This window comes from Cyanistes caeruleus, chromosome 1 (genome assembly GCF_971803275.1).
Source record: "Cyanistes caeruleus chromosome 1, bCyaCae1.hap1.1, whole genome shotgun sequence".
NCBI classification, from domain to species: domain Eukaryota; kingdom Metazoa; phylum Chordata; class Aves; order Passeriformes; family Paridae; genus Cyanistes; species Cyanistes caeruleus.
In genome coordinates this window covers 61,267,606-61,286,971 of record NC_141701.1, presented here as the reverse complement: position 1 = coordinate 61,286,971, position 19,366 = coordinate 61,267,606, and the positions used below count along the sequence as shown (strand labels likewise).

General features: G+C 34.4%; 1 protein-coding gene across 1 annotated transcript in view; it reads right to left on the bottom strand.

Moving 5' to 3' along the window:
• LOC111925299 (dynein axonemal heavy chain 5-like) overlaps positions 1–19,366 on the bottom strand; it is a 152,215-nt gene that overhangs the window by 120,365 nt on the left and 12,484 nt on the right. Inside the window, exons 12-30 of the mRNA XM_023921726.2 lie at positions 18,795–18,893; positions 17,300–17,481; positions 15,349–15,462; positions 14,476–14,677; positions 12,968–13,063; positions 12,077–12,247; positions 11,895–11,984; positions 11,267–11,422; positions 10,178–10,317; positions 8,366–8,517; positions 6,602–6,809; positions 5,832–5,919; positions 5,590–5,713; positions 5,302–5,465; positions 4,097–4,189; positions 2,756–2,959; positions 956–1,036; positions 468–872; positions 201–319 (exon numbers count right to left, since the gene is read on the bottom strand). Of these exons, the coding sequence (XP_023777494.2) occupies positions 201–319; positions 468–872; positions 956–1,036; positions 2,756–2,959; positions 4,097–4,189; positions 5,302–5,465; positions 5,590–5,713; positions 5,832–5,919; positions 6,602–6,809; positions 8,366–8,517; positions 10,178–10,317; positions 11,267–11,422; positions 11,895–11,984; positions 12,077–12,247; positions 12,968–13,063; positions 14,476–14,677; positions 15,349–15,462; positions 17,300–17,481; positions 18,795–18,893 (2,888 nt within the window). The remainder of the gene's footprint in view (positions 1–200; positions 320–467; positions 873–955; positions 1,037–2,755; positions 2,960–4,096; positions 4,190–5,301; positions 5,466–5,589; positions 5,714–5,831; positions 5,920–6,601; positions 6,810–8,365; positions 8,518–10,177; positions 10,318–11,266; positions 11,423–11,894; positions 11,985–12,076; positions 12,248–12,967; positions 13,064–14,475; positions 14,678–15,348; positions 15,463–17,299; positions 17,482–18,794; positions 18,894–19,366) is intronic.

Below are 19,366 nucleotides of genomic sequence, written 5' to 3'. Positions count from 1 at the left end.
CTCCAGCACTGAAATTACAGGAAGGAATCTTTTATGGTAAGACTGTTCACCCACCTTATATTAATCTGAAATTAGGTGTTTTTCCAGGTGTAATTTGTAGAGCGATGCTGTGCTGTGTTTATTTTGTGATGCCCTTTAGATACACCATTTTCAAACAATCACTAACAAAGTATAATTTTATTGCATCACAGGTCACCTACTTTTCAGCATATTCTTTATAAAATCCTGCAGTATCAATTTGGAATTTTTGAACACCTCTCAGTAAATCTGTTTTCATCTCTGGCTGTACCTTCAGTAGCAAGTCCTCAACCTGTCGTGCCTATATGCAGACAAAGAGAAAAAAAACAGGCATAAAAGAATGAATGCAGGAAACAAAAAATTAATTAGGTAAATAGGTTTATTCTGTCATTTCATTAACATTAAGAGAGCTGATACTAATGATTTGAGAAATAATATAACTAAAATACCTGTGTGTTTAGGTTCTTCCAGACATAGCTCAATCCATCACCTCTTTCTGTATTTTCATCTTGAAAGAGCAGATTGTATTTATGAAGAACAGAATAAGATTCTTCTATATGTCCAACTGCCACGTCAATTTTAATTTCATTCTCTCGGATCTCCTTCAGTGCTTCCATTGCTTCCCGTACATCTTCTAAGTCATGGATAGGTCTGCTTAACCTCTTGCTAACATTTTCAATGAAGGAATAAATTTCACCCACATCTGTGGCAGACCTTTTATTTAAAGCTAATCCAAATGTTCTTTGTCTTGAGCGGCATTCCTGAATTAAAGCTATTTTCAGTGACTCTGTTGCAACTTCCACTGACTGCAGTGCACAATGATTGGGCAGTTCTCTGATTTTCATTTCCAATTGCTAAGACAAATACATATGTTTAGTATTTAATGTCACTAAATTTTTTCTGAACAGTTCATTTTTATTAAAAATAAAATACTTACGGAAAAGTATCTGATTTGAGATTGGAATTCAGCCATTGTTGGTTTATTATCGATAAATTCCTTTACTTTTTCTTCTGGATCCTACTTAAAAGAAGTTTATTTTAATTGCTATTTAGCATTGGTATTATAATAACCTAAAGGTTGCCCAGCTGCCTGATATATTGTAGAAACACAAAAGGTTCCCTCTCTAAAAGAACTTATGATATAAGCATTATTTATAAGTACAAATTCTTTTACTTCAACTGCTTTTCCTGACTCTTACTTTTTGTATAATACTCTTCAAAGGACTTGAAATCTGTAACTCAAAAACTGACACGAGTCAGGATATCATTTATCCATCCAAATGTTACTACAAAATTTACAACGTAGCTGCTAAAATTTTGATGGAAATCTTTCCATCCTAGTCTTCCTTCTGTCTGCAACCCCAAAAAAGCAGTTCACATTCTCTAACAGGTATTTAAATGTGAGGAATTGCACTCAGTCATCTTCACTCTGCCTGAAACAGCACCTTTAGACTGCAGTTTATAGGTGCAGATGGCCTCCTGGCCATTTGAATAAAATGGTCTGGCAGGGGAGGATGGATCTAAAGGGAGAGAGGGCATTTAGCTTGCTGAAGGTTGTTTATAAGCAATAGAGTACTGAGTATCCTTCCTTTTCATAAGGTAAGCCTGTCTCTGCAGAGGTGAGAAATCAGTGTCACCAGCTCAACAAATGTGCAAGGTTCTCAGTTCAATTACAAACAGATGATCTTCACCCATCTCAGCGACATTCCCCTGCAGTCTGCACTATGAGATCCCTGACAATTTGCACCTCTCTGGCCAATAATGAGTTACCAGTGATGGTTCCCAATGGTCCAACAGAGATTATAAAGGTGGGGGGAACAACGCTGGCTCCTAAGGAATTTTAAGGAGTAGGTTAATTGACTGTTTTAGAAGATTTTAGTAAGAAAGAAACATTGTTCACCCAATCTGACTGTGTCTTGTCTGGGTGAAACTACATGTTTACCAATATGTGCTTGGCTCACCCAAACTTAGCATTAAGCTTTGGAACCTCAGAAGCCATGAAGAGCTGAAAATGCTCTCAGCCTGGACAGAAGAGTCACTTAAGGGTTGATTTAGGAATGGGAAGTTAAAGAAGACTAAAGCACCTTTGATAGATAAGACCAGTAGTTGTCCATTTCCAAAGCTGAATTTTACTACTCAGAATGTACTCAAGGTTTTACATTGTGGTGAATCTCCTGACAAAACACTCCACAGAGCTATACCATTTATGTTACTGGACCCACTCCCTAATGAGGAAAACTCCATCAGGGTAGATTCACTTCGGCTTTCAAACCTTTTTTGCTGAAAGATTTCCTAGATACAGGTCATCTCCTTTGTTTGTGAAGATAAAGTAAAGTATCTCTCAGCAGTGGTTGACTGAGAACTAGTCCATTTAATATTCAGGAATAATTTTGCTGTCTCTAATTTCTAAGAGATTCTGTTCAACTATTCTTTTTCATAACACATGCAAACAAGATGCTGTGAGAAAGATTTATAAGCATATGAAAGCACAAGCTTGTTTATGCCCCAAAATTCTTTTTGTGTTCTTCTGCTTTCTTTCTTAGATGCTTTAATTGGTAAAGATTTGCAAGTTCTGGTCAACACAAGAGCAGACAGAGGAATTATGAGTGTATGGATTCTACCATGAAACCAATGCTTCCTACTGAGCACAGATTCCTTATACAACAAATATTTCTTTTTTTTTAACATATTTAGATTTTACAACACATCAACATATTATATTAAGCATGTAATTAACCTTGTTCCAGATGTCCGAAAATTCAGAAAAGGTCTTCAGAAGAACCAGTGCTTCAGTTTTAAGAGACAAAATAATTGTATTTAGTTGGATCACCACTTTGTTTACATCCTTATGTTCGATGATCTGTTTGTCTAAAGGTTTCAGTGCCACCATCCTGGTGAGTTTGCTCTCATCACCTAACTCTAAAGCAAGAGCTTGTTCAACCTGGTATAAATTAAACAAGAAAAAAAATATGTCCACTAGTTTGTTTGGGGTTTTGTTCTTCTTTTTGAATTACAGAATGAGCAATGATGTTCAGATCAAAACTATTTCTAGGAACAAACAGAAAGTGCAGAGAAATGTTCACAGGGAGACTCCCTGTTCTCAGCTTGCATTTTTACATAGTTCTAGTGTTAAAGCTGATTTTATAAAAGATTGCCATGCAGAGCTCTGTATTAATCCTCTCGGAATTACAACAGTCAAATGTGTACCATGTACAAGTATAGCTGTTTTCTCCTCCAACATAGCTGCTAAGGTCCTTCTGCCTTCTTTGGTGTAGAATTACAATCTATTCTCATTCTTGGCCATAGAAAGTCCTGAAGGCAGTGCAAGGCTGTCTGTTTGAAAATAAGCTAACATTCTGCTTAACAAAACAGAGTTCAGTCCACTCTCTCCTAGCTCTTTTTTAATTTTTTTTAATATTGATTATTATTTATTTTCAGGACTTGAATGTGGATTTTTTTTACTAAAATGACCTCATCTATCTTTCATGTCATATCAATAAAAGAAAATATTTTTTTTAAAGACACTTCTCAGCACAGATCTACAGACATCTATATTTTGTTCCCAGAGGAGACAATTAAGGCCATATGATTGCCAGTACTACGCATTCTTGTACTTCAACAAATTTCTGTTTCTATCTGAACCTCAGGCCTTCCCAAGGTTTTAGTGCTAATTTTGATGCCAGTTAAAGTATTTGTGCTGTATTAACTGTAGTATGATAGGTGTCATATGAAGGCTTGCAGTTTAACTTAAAGATTTTTTGCCTGGGAAGAGTGAAAATTATTTATATTCAGCTGGTAGAATTTACAGATAATGCTGGTTCTACACTGTCATCATCATACTTGAACAGAATATTTGAAATATTTTTTTAAAGCAACTTTTGATTTTAATATTAGAAACTATCAAACATAGGATTTATGAACTGTTACTGTTATGTTCTATTACTTGCCATAGAGATTAAAAACTAGGCATTGACTTAACAGGAAGATCAACCAGGAAACAAGTCAAAGTATTGGTACAGAACATAATCTTAAGAAATGTTAACAATTTTTTTTAAAATAATCAAAATAAAATACCCACCTGCTGCTGTTTATAATGTAAGTAAGCAAATTTCCACAGGGGAATATCTTTGGCTACTGACAGTATGATATGTACTGCTTTGTTTACAGCACTCTGAAAAAAGCAAAACATTCACCTTGAGCTCACAGAGATATTATATGTGCAGCGGATGATCATCCAAACAATACCAAAGTTGAAAAATTATACCTCTGTTTTTAAATGAAATATTCTAATAAGCGTGACATAGGATCACCAAAACACATTTGGAAAGGGGAAAGAGTACTCCATCAAGTCTTATCACAGTCCTTCCAAGTTTATGTGGTTTTCAAACAAAAACATAAGAGACCTTTATGAACAGTAATCATGAATCACTGGGGATTATAACTTAGTTACAGTCCTGTTTCCCTTTAAACTGTTACAAACATAGTTATGTGTTATTAATAATAGTTATCACATTCACATCAAAATGCTTGAATACATTTGTCTGAATTTGTGATGATATGCTCTATAATCTATAAGGCAGCTACAGAAATTAGCAGATTACTTCTTCTATATATGGCATTTTAAAATCACACTTTGTGGCCTGATTTCTCACTGACAAAACCATGAAGGCTGCACACGAAACTTGAGAAATAACTCAGCTACTGATTTTGATGGTTGCCATGCTAAATGAAAAGTCCAGAAATCAACACCATAAACAACTAATACTCTAATTTCAGACATCACAGGATATTGCAAATATGTGTGTAAGAATTTTGCTGAACTAGTGTAAGTTTAAAAGAGTGTTTAAATTTTTTCACAGTTTAGGGCTTCAGGCTGGTAATATTTTTCTTTTCATTTCTCTACTGCTGAATGCCAATTTATGAATTATACTTGAAACAGATTTTAAATTCTGAAAAAGTTTAAAGAGACTGGGAAGTCAACCAGGCTGTATTGATGGCATTCATTTTTACTTTTTCACTCATTTTGAAATGTTTGCCTCTCAGTAGAGGTTTGTGAATTACTGAGTTACTGAGCTTTGAGAAAAAACATCCCTTCTAACAGGATGTGCAACAGACCTGTTGTACCTGTTTTGCATCCTTAGCACCCACTGTCATCATGAACTCAAATGACCTTTTCTTCCCCTTCCTTTTAGTTCTTATACCAGACTTGCATAAATTGATTTAAAACAATGCATTTATAAATGTTTTATCATAAATGACTGAGATGTGCAATAGTTTTGTTACCTGAATATCTTTAAGACTTGGTCTCAAAACAATATTTGGAATAGCCAGTTGAATTTCAGCTCTGAACAAAGGAACCCTGTGTGCCTGTACAGACTTAGTTGTCTGATACCTGGAGTCAATAACATGTAGTCGATGTCTTAAGGATTCTAAAGAAATCTTCATGCCTAAATAAATGTAATATTTAAGCGTGAATATTATTTTTTACCACAATAAGCTGGGAGGGGGGGGGAACAGAAATCTTAAGGTTTTATTTTAAAAATTAAATATATCTGAAAAAATCAAACTCACATCTGATCAAAGAGTCAGTATTCTTCTGACAAAGCTGTCCCATCAGGTTATAGCAGCTACAGGACAGACATTCTTGGCAGCGTGTTTTCTGCTTTATGTCAAGATGTGTACAGGCAAAGGAATCCTGAAGAGTGAAAGGGAAATTCTTAGGAAAATAATCATATTATTCAGCATATAAATGAAATATCAAGTATCTGACTAGGTTGTAGAAGGTCATAATGTAATTATTGTAGAGATCTTACCTCCAGAGTTCTTCCAGCATCTGCTTTCAGACTGTGCTTAAGAACATCTATAAGTTCATACACAGAGCATTCCACTTGTTGGCTCTGCCTACAAAAACAACCTTACAGTCACCCATGGGTAATCAAACATAAGGAATACCCTTTGTTATTTCCCAGACACACACCCCCTGTACCACTGCACTTGTGTGAAGGGAAATTCCCTTTCAATGTTTTGCTGTTTGTTCCTATTCCTTGGGCATGCAGAGATTTTAAAACATGCTGACTAAAAAGAAACCCATTTTTCAGATCCTATTATATCCGATTCAACTGGACTTCATAATAATTTTGTTTTAAAAAAAGGGTTTCTTCCAACTATAGGTGATAAAATAGGTTGATCATGACGGGGCAGTAAGATAATCTGTGAAATCAGAATGATTAAAATAAAAACAAAAGAAGTTTGTTTTTATTAACAATTAAATGTTAATAAATAATTTAATTAACAATTAAATGTTAAGCAATTAACATGTGAATGAGATTTCAAGTCCTATCCATCTTCATTTTTCTTGCTACTTATAAGAATGTTATAGGAAAAAATGTAAGAAATGCTAAATAAATGCTAAATGCCAAATACTATGCTATCTCACAACTGCTGTGAGAGTTTCTCCCTGCATCTTAAGACTATCACTTTGCTCTAGACTAGTACTCTGTTACAATAACATTTTAAAAGTAAAGGCGCTACACATAAACCCTCCCAAAAATGACTTTCAACTTCGTGCAATTAAGAAACCTACTGAGACAGTTTAGAAGCAGCAGAGATAGAAAGCTTTTCTATTTGTTCCAAGAAAGAAGTCACATCTGTAGGTTCATCTTCTGGCAAAACTATCAGAGCAGTGTTTGACATGTCTTTCAGAATTCTTTCAATTCTACATTCCAGGGTGTCAGACGCTGCTTTGACCACATAGTCCAACTCCCTCAGAGTACTATAAACGTTCTGAATAACTAAAGAAGGATAACAAAATGAAAACAAATCAATCCAAAACACAGATCTCTTAAGTCTCATCTCCCCTTCTTTCCACCCCTTCCCACTTCTCACCCCTGTCTCCCCCCAGCTTTTATAATGAAATGAAGATTTAATGGCAATGAAATATGAAAGGAAGGCCTGAAACATGATGGACTTGCTGTACTTTTCAATCTTTAGATTAAACCATTTCATAATAAACAGAACAATATCCTTCAAAATGTCTCTTCTTTTTGGTAATAACATTGTAATGAAAAGGATCAACAAAATAGAACAGAAAACAGAAAGGATATAAATGCCCTCCTACATACATACACAGCAAAATGCAGTACTTTACCATTGTAATTAACTTAAAAATTAAATGTGTCAAATTCTCCCAGCCAAGACTACAGCCTTGTTAAACTATTAGATTTCTTCTTTCATGTATATCACCTAATTTACTTTGGAAACCGATAAACTTATTGTTTTAACAAATGTGTTTATTAAACTAAAGGTAAAATCTACTGTTCCTGCTCTTTCTGAATAGACTAGAAAAATTCTTCCCCTTTCATACTTCCATTGCAAAATAGAAAGAAATACAGCACCTGATGTCCTTTGCCACTATTATTACCATCAACTTTTATATATATAAATATATGTGTATATTTCTACTGTATGTAGAAAGAAATCACTACGATATCTAAGGCACAGCAGCGTGCCAGGGCTTTCCAAGTGCCGATGTTTTAAGTAAGAAACGTTATTTATTACGACTAGGAAGTTAATGGTGGAACTTGTCTTTTTATTGTCTAAAACAGAAAAGCTATCCAAAAAATTCCTTATATATATATATATATATATATATATATATATTTTTTTTTTTATATATAAATTCAGTAGTCCTAAATCTATTTTTCTGCTGTGTCTCCTGAGTTTTAGTCTAGAAGGTGACTATGGACCCCCATATTTCTGGATGGAGTTCCCTTAGATATCACTTTCAGATTTAGACCGTACCTGTTCCTGTTTATATTGCTGCTTTTTCTTTTGAAGAAGAAAAGAGAAAGCCTAACATCAATCAATCTCAACTGAAAAACTTATTTACAAGCATGAGTTATTGTCTTCTCAAGAAGCTGCAACATGATAGTCTTGGTGATGGTTTTCTATATGCCCATTTCAATGACATTTTACAGCAGTTAATCTATTTCATGCTGCATTTGATAGGGTTACAGTTGTGTCTTACCGGTAGTGTGGAAAATCTCAATGTCTAATAAAAAATGTGTTTTGGAAAAAAAATTAGGATTTGAATAGAAATCTGCAGCTTTGATTCCAGACATGTCACTTTTAGGATGTTCAGCACAAGTTATGAAGATTTTTTTTTTAATAGAAAAGATATTATTAAGACATCCATAGCTTTTTCCTTGTCTCACATTCTTGTAGCAGTTGGGCTAAAATTATCCACCTAAAGTGGTCAGCCCACAAACATTTTTTTCACAGAGAAGCAAAAATAAATGCAGGCATCTAACAGTATGAAGTACTCACCACTTCTTCTACTATTACCTACATTTATTGATGTTCAAAGAAGTCCACGACAGCTGCATCAGGCCCGGGGTAAGGGCATCCTCAACTTGTCCTATCAATGGCTTCATCAGCGGTTTCAGCACAACAGGGATCCTATTCAGATGTTCCTTGTAGCTGATCAACAGGTTCTGTAGTCTGATAGATATGATTATGCTTATAATGTGCTTAATTCATCTATGTGAATTTTGGACACATTTTCTGTTAAAAACGTTTGCAAGTTCCGATCCCATCTTAACAATAAGAACCCTTCCCAGCTCTTCCTAACTCCAGACAGGCCTCTGTCCTTTCCAGCAGCAGAACCAGACTGAAGAACTAAGTACCTGCAGCAAAGTGACTGTGATCAATTGACAGAATTTTTCTGCAAGAAAAATTATTCACAATTAAAAAAAAAAAAAAAGGAAACAGGAAATTGAAAACATGGGATTTTGTCTCCATCTTCTCATCTCACAAGTCATGGCATGAAATTACAGTGCTTATAAGAAAAGCTACATACAAACCACTTAGAACCCCCAATCCCAAAGAAAAAGGGTCCAAATTCTGAAATAAGGTTTACCTTATAGTAAGGTTTACCAGTATAGTTCCATGAAAATGGAGCTACACAAAGAAATTGCATAAACAAGAATTAGAAGAAAATATAATTCAAAGGTCAGATAATGGGTTCCTTACAAGAAATGCTGCAAAAACAGCAATCGCTGTGTTCTGCACCAGATTAAAATCACAACTTTATACATCATTGTTAAAAAACAATAAACTGAGATAACCCATTCACAATATACCCAGAACTGTTTTCTAAATGTTGTTAATCAAAAATCTACACCCCCTTAATATTTCTTCTCTACCTGGGGAGTCAATATTAATGTTTTTTTAGAATAGAAAGAAAGTTTGACTTTCTTTTTTTTTCATGTAAGTATTTTCTGTACTTTTTTTTTCCTGTTGGATGGCAAAATTTGGGGCTGTTGTATTTTGGAGGTTTTTAGCACAGAGTTTGCCTTGCACATTAAAAATTTTAGGTCAGTTGTCCTTAAACACTCCACACAAAATCAATGAAAAATGCTGTGTTGTAAGACTGAAACACTGAAAATTTCAACAACAGAAAAAGAGAGAAGGGGTTGAAGTATTTATTAAACTCTTTAATTTCATCCCTTTTTGTCCAATTCTAATTAAGAAATGAAGAACGCTCCTCACAAAGCATTGCTTTTTCAGATTGAACATCCCTGTTTGGAGAGTTCTAGAATTAACAACCAGCATCCCTGGTGAAATGAAAGAATTCTTGCAGCAAAGATTTGAACTATTACGAGAAACAGAAATAAATTATTTTAAATCAACAAAAATAAATTTAAATATTCAACCTGAGAGACCAAGTCATAACTTAGGCAATGTATTCCCTTTACACATGTTTGGGTTGTGCAGTAATCAAGTGATAAATTCCAGCTTATTTTTCTAAGAAAAAAAAAAATCTTCTGATGCTAAGTGTAATATTTTGGCATGTAATTGTTATATTAGAGTGCACAGATGCACTCTAACAATAATAATAGCAGTACCTAGGAGCTCCACTTAGAGAGCAGCTGTTGAAGTAACAAAACAAAAACATGTAGGCATTTCCAAGTAACAAGATATGCATGTAAATAGGAACAACTGCATGTTAATATGGAAATGCAGGGGAAAGCAATTAAAATTCAATTAAACTCCATCAGAAAGAAAAATTATAATAAATCAAAAGCAATATATGCAACAGACTCAAAGGTAGGGATTCCCATTTGCAGATGAGAAACAAATCCAAAAAGTGTTCACTCACTCCCTTTGATGTCTTTTAATCTGTTCTTCATCTGCACACAAGCCAAGGACAACATCTGGGACTTCAAAATGCATTTTTCTCAGGTATTTTGACTCATAAAATACTTCCAGGACCATTGGGTCTAAGTTTACAAATAATTCCTTCAGGTAGCAGAGAAAAAAAGAAATAGAAAATAAGTCACTAGTTTGGTATTTACCTGCAGTGTGATATAACTGGATCATTTAAAGAGATGTAGATGGACTGGAAAGGATTTTTAAAATATTTACCCATGCTTCTTCTTCAACCTCCTCTAGAAATGTATAGGTTTCCCAAAGTATTAATCAACCAATAGCTTACACTGTGACTCCTTCACTGTGCCCTAACCACTTGGCTCCCATGACTTCCCTAGTTTAATTCTAGCTCTTCAGCTACATTCTCTGGAAGTTAATTTGCCTTTTATCTCAGCTTCTCCATCAGTAACTAGGGAGAGATATTGTGAAGGTTAATCTCTATACTTTTGGAGGCAGTAAATATTTTCAAGATGCAACATAAATTTGAAAACTATGTTAATAGTTGTTCATTATGGAATTTATTAGTACAGAGAATGCCACATGTTAAACATAATTTCTCTGTACTACAGCAGAAAAAAAATCTGAGAAGTAAGAACGGTAAAATTTTCTGCCTCAACAATCAGTTTTGAAAGCAAATTAATGAATTATTGCCATATATTCAACACAGTGATATTGATCACTGCAGAAAAGATCATGACCTAGAAAACATTTCTTCCTTGACTAAAATTTAGGTTAACATAGAAAATGAACTAGGAAACAATATCTAAAGAATGTAGATAAGTCAGTAGTAGATATGTATTTGCTGGATACTGTCCTTTTTATACCCTGAATAAGACAGAAGCCTTATGAGGAAGAAACATTATGAGACGTATCATAAATATACACAAAAAGGAAAATATTTCAACTCAAGTAGCTCATTTTTTAACCCTATTTAGGTTAAGGTTACTTTTATGCTTTCTTTTCTATCCATGATGTGATTAAAGTAGCATGTGTAATACTAAATCATGTAACATTCATACAAAGAATGAATCATATTTACCTTGGTTTCTGGGTGCCTGACAAGTAAGGAAGCACACAGAGCATTCCTCGCCTGGTAAGCAAACCTGCACCAGGCTCTATAATAAATAAGCTCAAATTCCAAAAGAACTGCAGCCATTTTATTGTAGTTCTTGATAACTTTTTTCATTTCCATTGTCTGCAATTTAGGGGGGAAAACACAAAAAAGCACCACTTAAACAATTCCATGAGTCTAACACAGTAGAAAGGCTCTCCACTAGGCTTTTCTTCTCCACCACAGGAAAACTAAAGAAATCTCTAAATTATGCTGTTTTAGAGACAAGATAAGACTCAGAAACATAGCAATATATTTAGGAATTAAATTATTAAGTAGTATTCAACTTCTCTAAGCAGCATAACTCTTTTCCTGATTTTACCTCTCACTCTTGTTCATAGAACAGTTTATATTATGACATATACAAGGCACTAATGGCCCACTTAGAAAGGTATACAAATGATCCCACTGTTGAATAAGTTTGGCTACAAGCCAAGATACAATAAAAAAGATTTAATAAATAGAATAGTGAGTGTAGAAGTATACAAGTAAATTTTCTGTCTGTTAATAACATCCTTAACAGCTTAGGATAAATCCTCCTTTGCTAATTTCCAACCTTCAAAAGTGTGGTTTTCTTTTTAAGGAACACCATTGGATGGTCAATTTTTCTGAATAACTGCTGAGCCCACATAATCTTCCCTGCTACCTAAAACACAGAAGATATGAAGTTATATTTTGTCATCTTAAAAACAGTCAAGAAATAAAGTAATTTTTTTCTCTCATTTACTTCATTCTTACTGGTGGTATATTACGTGGTAAAGGTGGATTTTCCTTTTCCTTCTGATAGAGTTTTTGAATAAACTCTAAGTCTTGGCTGTACTGTTGAAGAACAATGGTATACTTCTCATTTAAATCAATATTTTCTCCTATTTGTTCAAGCTTTATCAGAAATTCCAGCATCTGTTCAGTCTAAAAAGGAAGATGGAGCATTTACTTCAGAAGATAACAGCTCAGAAAAGCATTGTCCATAAAGTATTCTATTAATTTAGAATACGCAAATTTGTCAAATTTATCCATTTTCTAAAAATTACAGAAAAAAACATCCCAACAAGTTTGTGAATTTTATTTCTATATTTTGTCCCACACAGGACATACCCCTGTATAAACCAAGAAACTGTTATCACTACAGCTTGGGGTTTTTCTGACTCTCAAATCCTTACTGCTTTTTTTCAGTAAACAGTTGTGGTAGAACACCTACAACCTTTACCTCACACTTCATTAACGTTTCATATCTGTTCAGGGCCTGAGCCATTAACAATATTGACATTAAGGAAACAGATGGCAGATGTTTATTCATTACTTCTGCCAGTGAAACAGAAATAACTTAGAAATGCAACAGGAAGCATCAAGATGAAGAAAGAAAATAAACTTCAAAATACAGAGCTGTAACATTAGTATGGAAAGATGGAACATACACTTGGGACCAAGTAAGAATGAACATTCCTTTACAGCACTTCTGCAAGCAACTTTTAGAACATTTGTAATAGGTTTGATGTCTTCCAACATTACTCAGGCAGCCACCAGCACAGCACAAGGCACTGGCAGCAATGAAGGAGTTTAGTAGGAGCTATGGGTGCTCGGCCCTTCTGAGCAGCAGGAGCAGGGGTTTGCATTTGTAGCCTTACTTACAGTTAGGGTCTTCTCAAACCAGGAATCCACAAATTCCTGGATAGATTCATACAATACTGCAATTTGATTCTTAAATTCAAGGTAATCTTTTTCAAACTAGAATAAAAGCAAAAGAAAAAAATCATCTATAATGCTGCTTTTGTTTTATTTAAAAAATCCTTTCTGTGAAGCTTTTTGGGAATCTGTTTTGTCTACCCGGTGTGTGCGTTCAGCACTGCATTAAAAAGAATAGGAACAACTCCAGCAGCAAAGGCATTTACACTCTAAGCAAAGCAAACAAAACACAAGCAGGGCTAGGTTAAAAGTTTAAAGCCTCATCTTCATGAACACCAGGGAGTGCAAAGGAACACAGACAGGCTGAGGAAAACTCATAACCTCATCAGGAAGAACAAAGCATATTCACCCGCTACTTGTAGCCCTGACAAAGGAGAGTGCTCAGCTCACCGTCCAGGTATGAAACCCATCCAAGGTGAGCAAACTGGCAGGCTCTTCAGAGCACTTTGTGGACTAATGGAGGCTGCTACTAAATTTGGCAGCTCCTACAAGTAATTTGGGTATTTGTCTGTAACAATTTTTTCTTAAGAGTTCAAAATACTGAGGGCCTGACAAAAGGAGTTCAATGTCAACTTCTCTCACAGAGAGCAGTGCACAAGCTTGGGAAGACAGTACAAAATAATAAATAAAAAATAATAAAAAAGTAATTTTAACCCCTCCAAATTCCAGTGACCAGTAAATGCCCTCTTTCAGAAAGGAGCCACGCAGCAGGCATTACAGAAACACACAGGAAGTATTAGAGAAACATAAGCCATCAAAGTCAGAAGAAAGTCAGAAGTGCTCCCGAGTTAAATGTTTAAGGGAAAGTTAATGACAGTGGTAAGCTTTAGTTCAGGAAGGCAGGAGAGTGAGTCAATACTACTAGGACTTCTATTGCAAGGCCACCAGCTCTGCAAAACAAGCAGACTATAGGTCAGGAAAAGCAGCTCATTTCCAGCATGGACAGGATTAAAACATGACATTTGAAAAGCATTTGAAAAGCCACTTTAGCTTTTATCATTCTGTTCAGTACTGAGAGCAATATCATTTCCCCTCTCAATCCAAAATGTGCAATTATGTGCCTTTACTAACTTTGCTGTAATACTGCCATTGCTATTATTTTTAATAATACTGAGTAACACTTATAATCAAGCAAACTGTATTTGGTGTGTTAACATACCTAAATTAGTTCTCACTCTGCAGCTCAAAATATATGCATCTCAAAACAATCAGGCTTAGGAAAATTAGTTTGTAGCATTACCTATCACACAAAACCCAGTTTACAAAAAGTTATAAAAACATTTGACGTAAAAAAAAAATTACCCTAACACTTTAAATTGTATTTAAAGATATGAGAGTATTGGTAGTGTCGTTACTGCAAAATAATATATGCATTTTTATAATCAACATTCTTTATATAATTCCAATGAAAAGCACAGAATTAGCAGTGTCACAAAAGTGCTGAATGGAAGTACCTCTTTTTTCCTGTAGTCCAGAACATCATACTGTTTGGATTTTGTATTTGTAGCAATGCTCTGGTATTGAGTAGTGATCTCATCAATGCCTTCTATTTTTATACGCTGGAGCTCTAAAAGGCTTTCCATTGTATTGCTCATATCTGCAATTTTCTCCAAACGTTTACAGAAGGTCTCAAATTTTCCAAATATGTAGTTTTCACTAACAATAAAAACAACAGACGGATTTCTATGAAAATTTCTTTGCAACAGATTTTTATTTAACACACATATTCTACCAGAGCTGCTATTAAGTTTCACACCCAAAAAAATCATATTGTTATGATTACATATCAACAAAAAAATTTTAAACTCACATATATGAACCACAATATGCTTAATCCTTACACGTTTCAATTAAAAGCCTTTACCACATTTCACAGGAGTAACTCTTTCAAATAAAATAATTGCAGGAAAAGAAAATGTGAATGCACAATACCAACAAATGCCTCATGATTTAAGTGCCAGTACAGGTAAAACTCTCCTTGGTATTGTGATAGAGAACCCAGCTAAAAGCTGACTGAATTCCCTGAGAGTGTTTTCACTTATATTCATGATTCAAATTTTTTAGGAGCTCATACCATACATGTATATTTGTATTCAGTTAATAAATGCCTAAATTCCTCTGAAGTCCTACTGGACTTGCTGAATCAACAAGTGACTGGGAAAAACTTGTTTGACTCCTGAATAAAAATAAAAATCCACTCTGCAAGTTCATCTCCTGGTTATAAAAAAGACTTCATTTTAATTGAATATTTAGCCAGCAGATATAATTTCATCTCATTTATAAATTGTACTCATAATTATGATTCAATATTGGAGTAAATTATTTACCTGATATCAAACTGCCTGTCACTTTCCTTTAGCTCCTCCCTAATTTTCTGAAAGGATGCTTGGTACTTTTCTTTGAGGAAAATGCACTGTTGTATCCTCTTTAGCAATTCTTGCCTGAGGAAGAAAACACAGAAGACAGAGAATCATCCCAAGGTCTTCAAAAGAGTATAAATAAAAATAAAATATTTTTGTCAAATATGCAACTTTGCAAAACAAGAACACAAAATTATGCACCACATGAAAAATACTAAAAATATGACGTTCTTGAGTCAAAAGTTTTTTACTTCGATCTGTTATCTAGACTGGATATTTTTATCTTGGGTTTTGTTGTCATCAATCCGAAACTTGCGTGGCAGTCCACAAAGGATGTATACCAGGATAATGCTGACTACCAAATGATAACAGCTTGGCTGTTTCTCATCTTCTGTACCAAGTATTGATGATAGGCTTTCCTTTGTTTCTTTATATTTTTTCTAAGTGGACAAGACTGGAGAAGTATTTTTCCATACTAAAATAAGGATGAGAAGACTATTGTTTCTTTAAAAAGATATGCCAGGAAGAATTTAGTTCCTAAGGCCATAGATAGCTACATCTTACACACAGTTGTTCGTTAACCCTGAGGTACCACATGAGATACATGGATGAGGCATGGAAACAAGCCATAAGCCATTTGCCCAGAGCTGTTCCTCCACTTTGGTTATGTCTTTCATCTTCCGAAAGATTACTGGGAATTAAAATGATAGTGGAATTTATAGGCCAAAACCATTAACTGGGACAAATTTCTGCAGGAATAGCAGATTAAGTAAATGAGAAGAATGTCTCAGAAATAAATTCAGCTAGAATTTTAAAAAAAAAAAAAAGTATTCTTTTATTTACATTAATTACTTATAATAAGCATAATCAGTACTTAATTGACTATGGTACTAACTTCTGAAAAATTCCCTTTATCTACACCAAAATACAGGAGGAATCAAAATAGTTAGATGTACGTCTTGTAGCCTGTTACATCAGCGTCACTTTGACTTGGCTATAATATAAGCAGAGACATCCTGACTATCTGCTTTGATGAAGCTTGTAACACCTTTTCCTTTTCATGTCAATATCCTTAATCTTACTTCAGTTACACTATTCCAAGAGACTATTCCAATTATTAATTTTCTAGTTGACAACTTCAGATGTCATGTTCATCTTAACTTCTCTCTGTGGTTCCCCCTTTTTTTTTCATGAAAATAATTGACCTGCTCTTGTAGTATGTGTTATTCCTGTGTTACCTGCACTTGCCGTCCTTCAGATACACTTGTTCTGCTGGTGACATCAGCATTCACCACTCAATGTACAATAAGTCTCATACAAACACCTCTGTGCTTCCATTTATGCTCAGTGTAGCACTTGGACAAGTAGCTGTAGAGCAGCTAACTCATCCCTTCCTTGGAATGCCACACAATACAATTGAGCTGTGATTTTTGTCAATATATATATATATATATATATATATATATATCTATCTTGTTCCCTTCCTCAAACTGACTTTCATGTCCAGTAACGGCAAAATATAAATCTTGGATGGAACTTTGCCAGTCTGTCCTTGGAGCTGTTCTATGAAGTATTTCACCTCCCAATTTCTTAAGTGTGTTTTGGTGTAAAAAATATTGTGGACAGTATATCAAGTGTTGTATACTAGTATATATTACACAGTTTCCAATAACAGGATTTTTCAAAATAGACAGTAAATTTGCAGAGTACTTAATTCTATATAGAATTAGTAGTTACCAAATTAAATAGTAATTAAATTAATCAAATTAAATTAAATTAAATTAATAAATATAGGTATCAGTGATTAGCAGGAGGACAAAGGGCTACTTCAATTTATCTATTAATATTCTTGACAATTAATCTGTAATTTTACTTCTAATGTCAACAACAGAAAATAAAATTATTTAAATTCTATCACCTGTCCAGGTCCCAGATTTTTGAAACACCTTCACATAGATAAGTCTTGCATGTCTTAATAATTTGGTTGGTGATTTTAAGAAACAGGGATGTCATACGCTCTGATGTGTTGAAGTATGGTGATGTACAGTAGATCATACAGACAGTGTTCATTAAACTGGGGATGTGTTCCATCACTGTTACCTATAACAACAAAAAAATGGGAAAGACAGAAATCTGAATTTCCTGAAGTTTAACACAATAAAAAGTGTGACAGCTCTGGGAATATGTTTGTCAGTGGACAAACATCTTTTTGTGGTTTTGTCATTACAAAATGGACCATCCAATTCACTTGTGGGGAATTGTCTTGACCAAGACAAAAAGCACGGAAAAAGGGCAATGAATAAATGAATAGATCTTTTACAAATTGGGATCTTCCACAGGAAAACCAGAGACTCTACTCTGCTTGGCCATGGCCTCCAGTATAGGAAGGTGCTGTAATCTGCTTTGCAGAGGAACATACTACTTGAGGAAAATAGGTCATACTCTCCTGGAAAAATGTTGGATTTCTGTAGGAAGGACAACAAGAAAGTTGGCCTTTGCTCATTTTGCCTTGATCTGTACAGAAGAGAAATCCAGAAGGGAGAGACAAGGCAACAATAATTTCACGTTTACTGGATGCTGACCTATAGTTTTCTGTCCCACAGAAATACTCCAGAGAAGTCCATGCAAGCCAGATACACTGAGAACTCAGAACATGAGACTGGTCTAGAAAAAGGTAAAAAATGGTATGGTATCTAAAAGTCAAGTCCAATATGGCAGAACAGTGAATATTTGCAAAAGAAGTGCGGTGTAAAACAGCAGAATGTATTCAAAAGAGATCAAGCTTTGAAAATATTATTTAGAAATTGTTACCAACTGGATTATGTGTAAATGTTCTGAACTATGGAAGCTTAGACAATTTTGTCTAGTGTCTGTATAGTTAAAATTCATGTTCTCACTTAAAAAAATGAGACCCATATGGTTATGAAAATAAGTTTTATCAACCAGGATGACAGTGCTATGTACAAGAGAAACAGCTTTAAACTATAAAATAAGTGGAAGCTGACCAATTTCAGCTCAACCCAAGGTTTAAGATCATTTTATGACTTTTGCAATAAAACAATCACAAGTAATTCCTAAATAAAGCATGCAGACAGAAGAGCTGCCATTGAGACCCAAACTCACAAAGGCAATTCAGCTCATTATGGAGTTAAGAAAAACACAATCTAATGCTTAGTTTTTTCATATCCCTTAATTATCTTATGAAATGATAACTACTTAAAAAAAAAAAGTATTATTACGTCTGGTTAATTCAAAATCAGTAAGCTCAATTCACTAATGCCTAAGGAGTTAAGCTGTCCACTAATAATTAAGTAAAAGAGTTAAATATTAAAAGGAAAAATAGCTTTTTTACAGTAACAGAAACCCTCCCTTTCTTTTCTGAATTTCACATTAAATGCCTTTAAAGTACTTACAGGTGAAGCACTGGCAAGTGGACCAAAAAATTTATCCAGTGCATACAAATACCTCACATTGTCTTTAGCTTCATTGGCAGCAATTGTTATACTACCATCCTGAAGGGATGAGAAAAAAGAAAGGAATAGAATTATTACTGTGAAAATTCTCTGAACAGGCTCTTTCTCTTCTACAGCACACAAGGCTATGATTAAATCTGGCAAACACATTCCCACAGAAGCGCTTTCAAATATGCTATTTATTTTTCACAAAAGAAATAACTGCTTTTACATGCAAAAATTGATAAAACCTTTCAAGGTCAGCAACATTTTGAATGTTATTTAAAGCAAGTCCTTATTTATACCTACAAAACTTTTTCCTCTTTGTGGTTCCAACTTAGATTTTAGAATGGTTTCAGCACTGGACCCATTCTACAGAACTTAGACAAGATCCCTGAAATGTTACTTCAGGAATCTTCCCAGCATTGTTTAACAAACATTTCTAAGGGACAATGAATTCACAACTAATATCTGTATATCCTCATGTTCGTGTCAGGTAAAACTATCCACTACTTAGGGGGCTAGTTCATAGG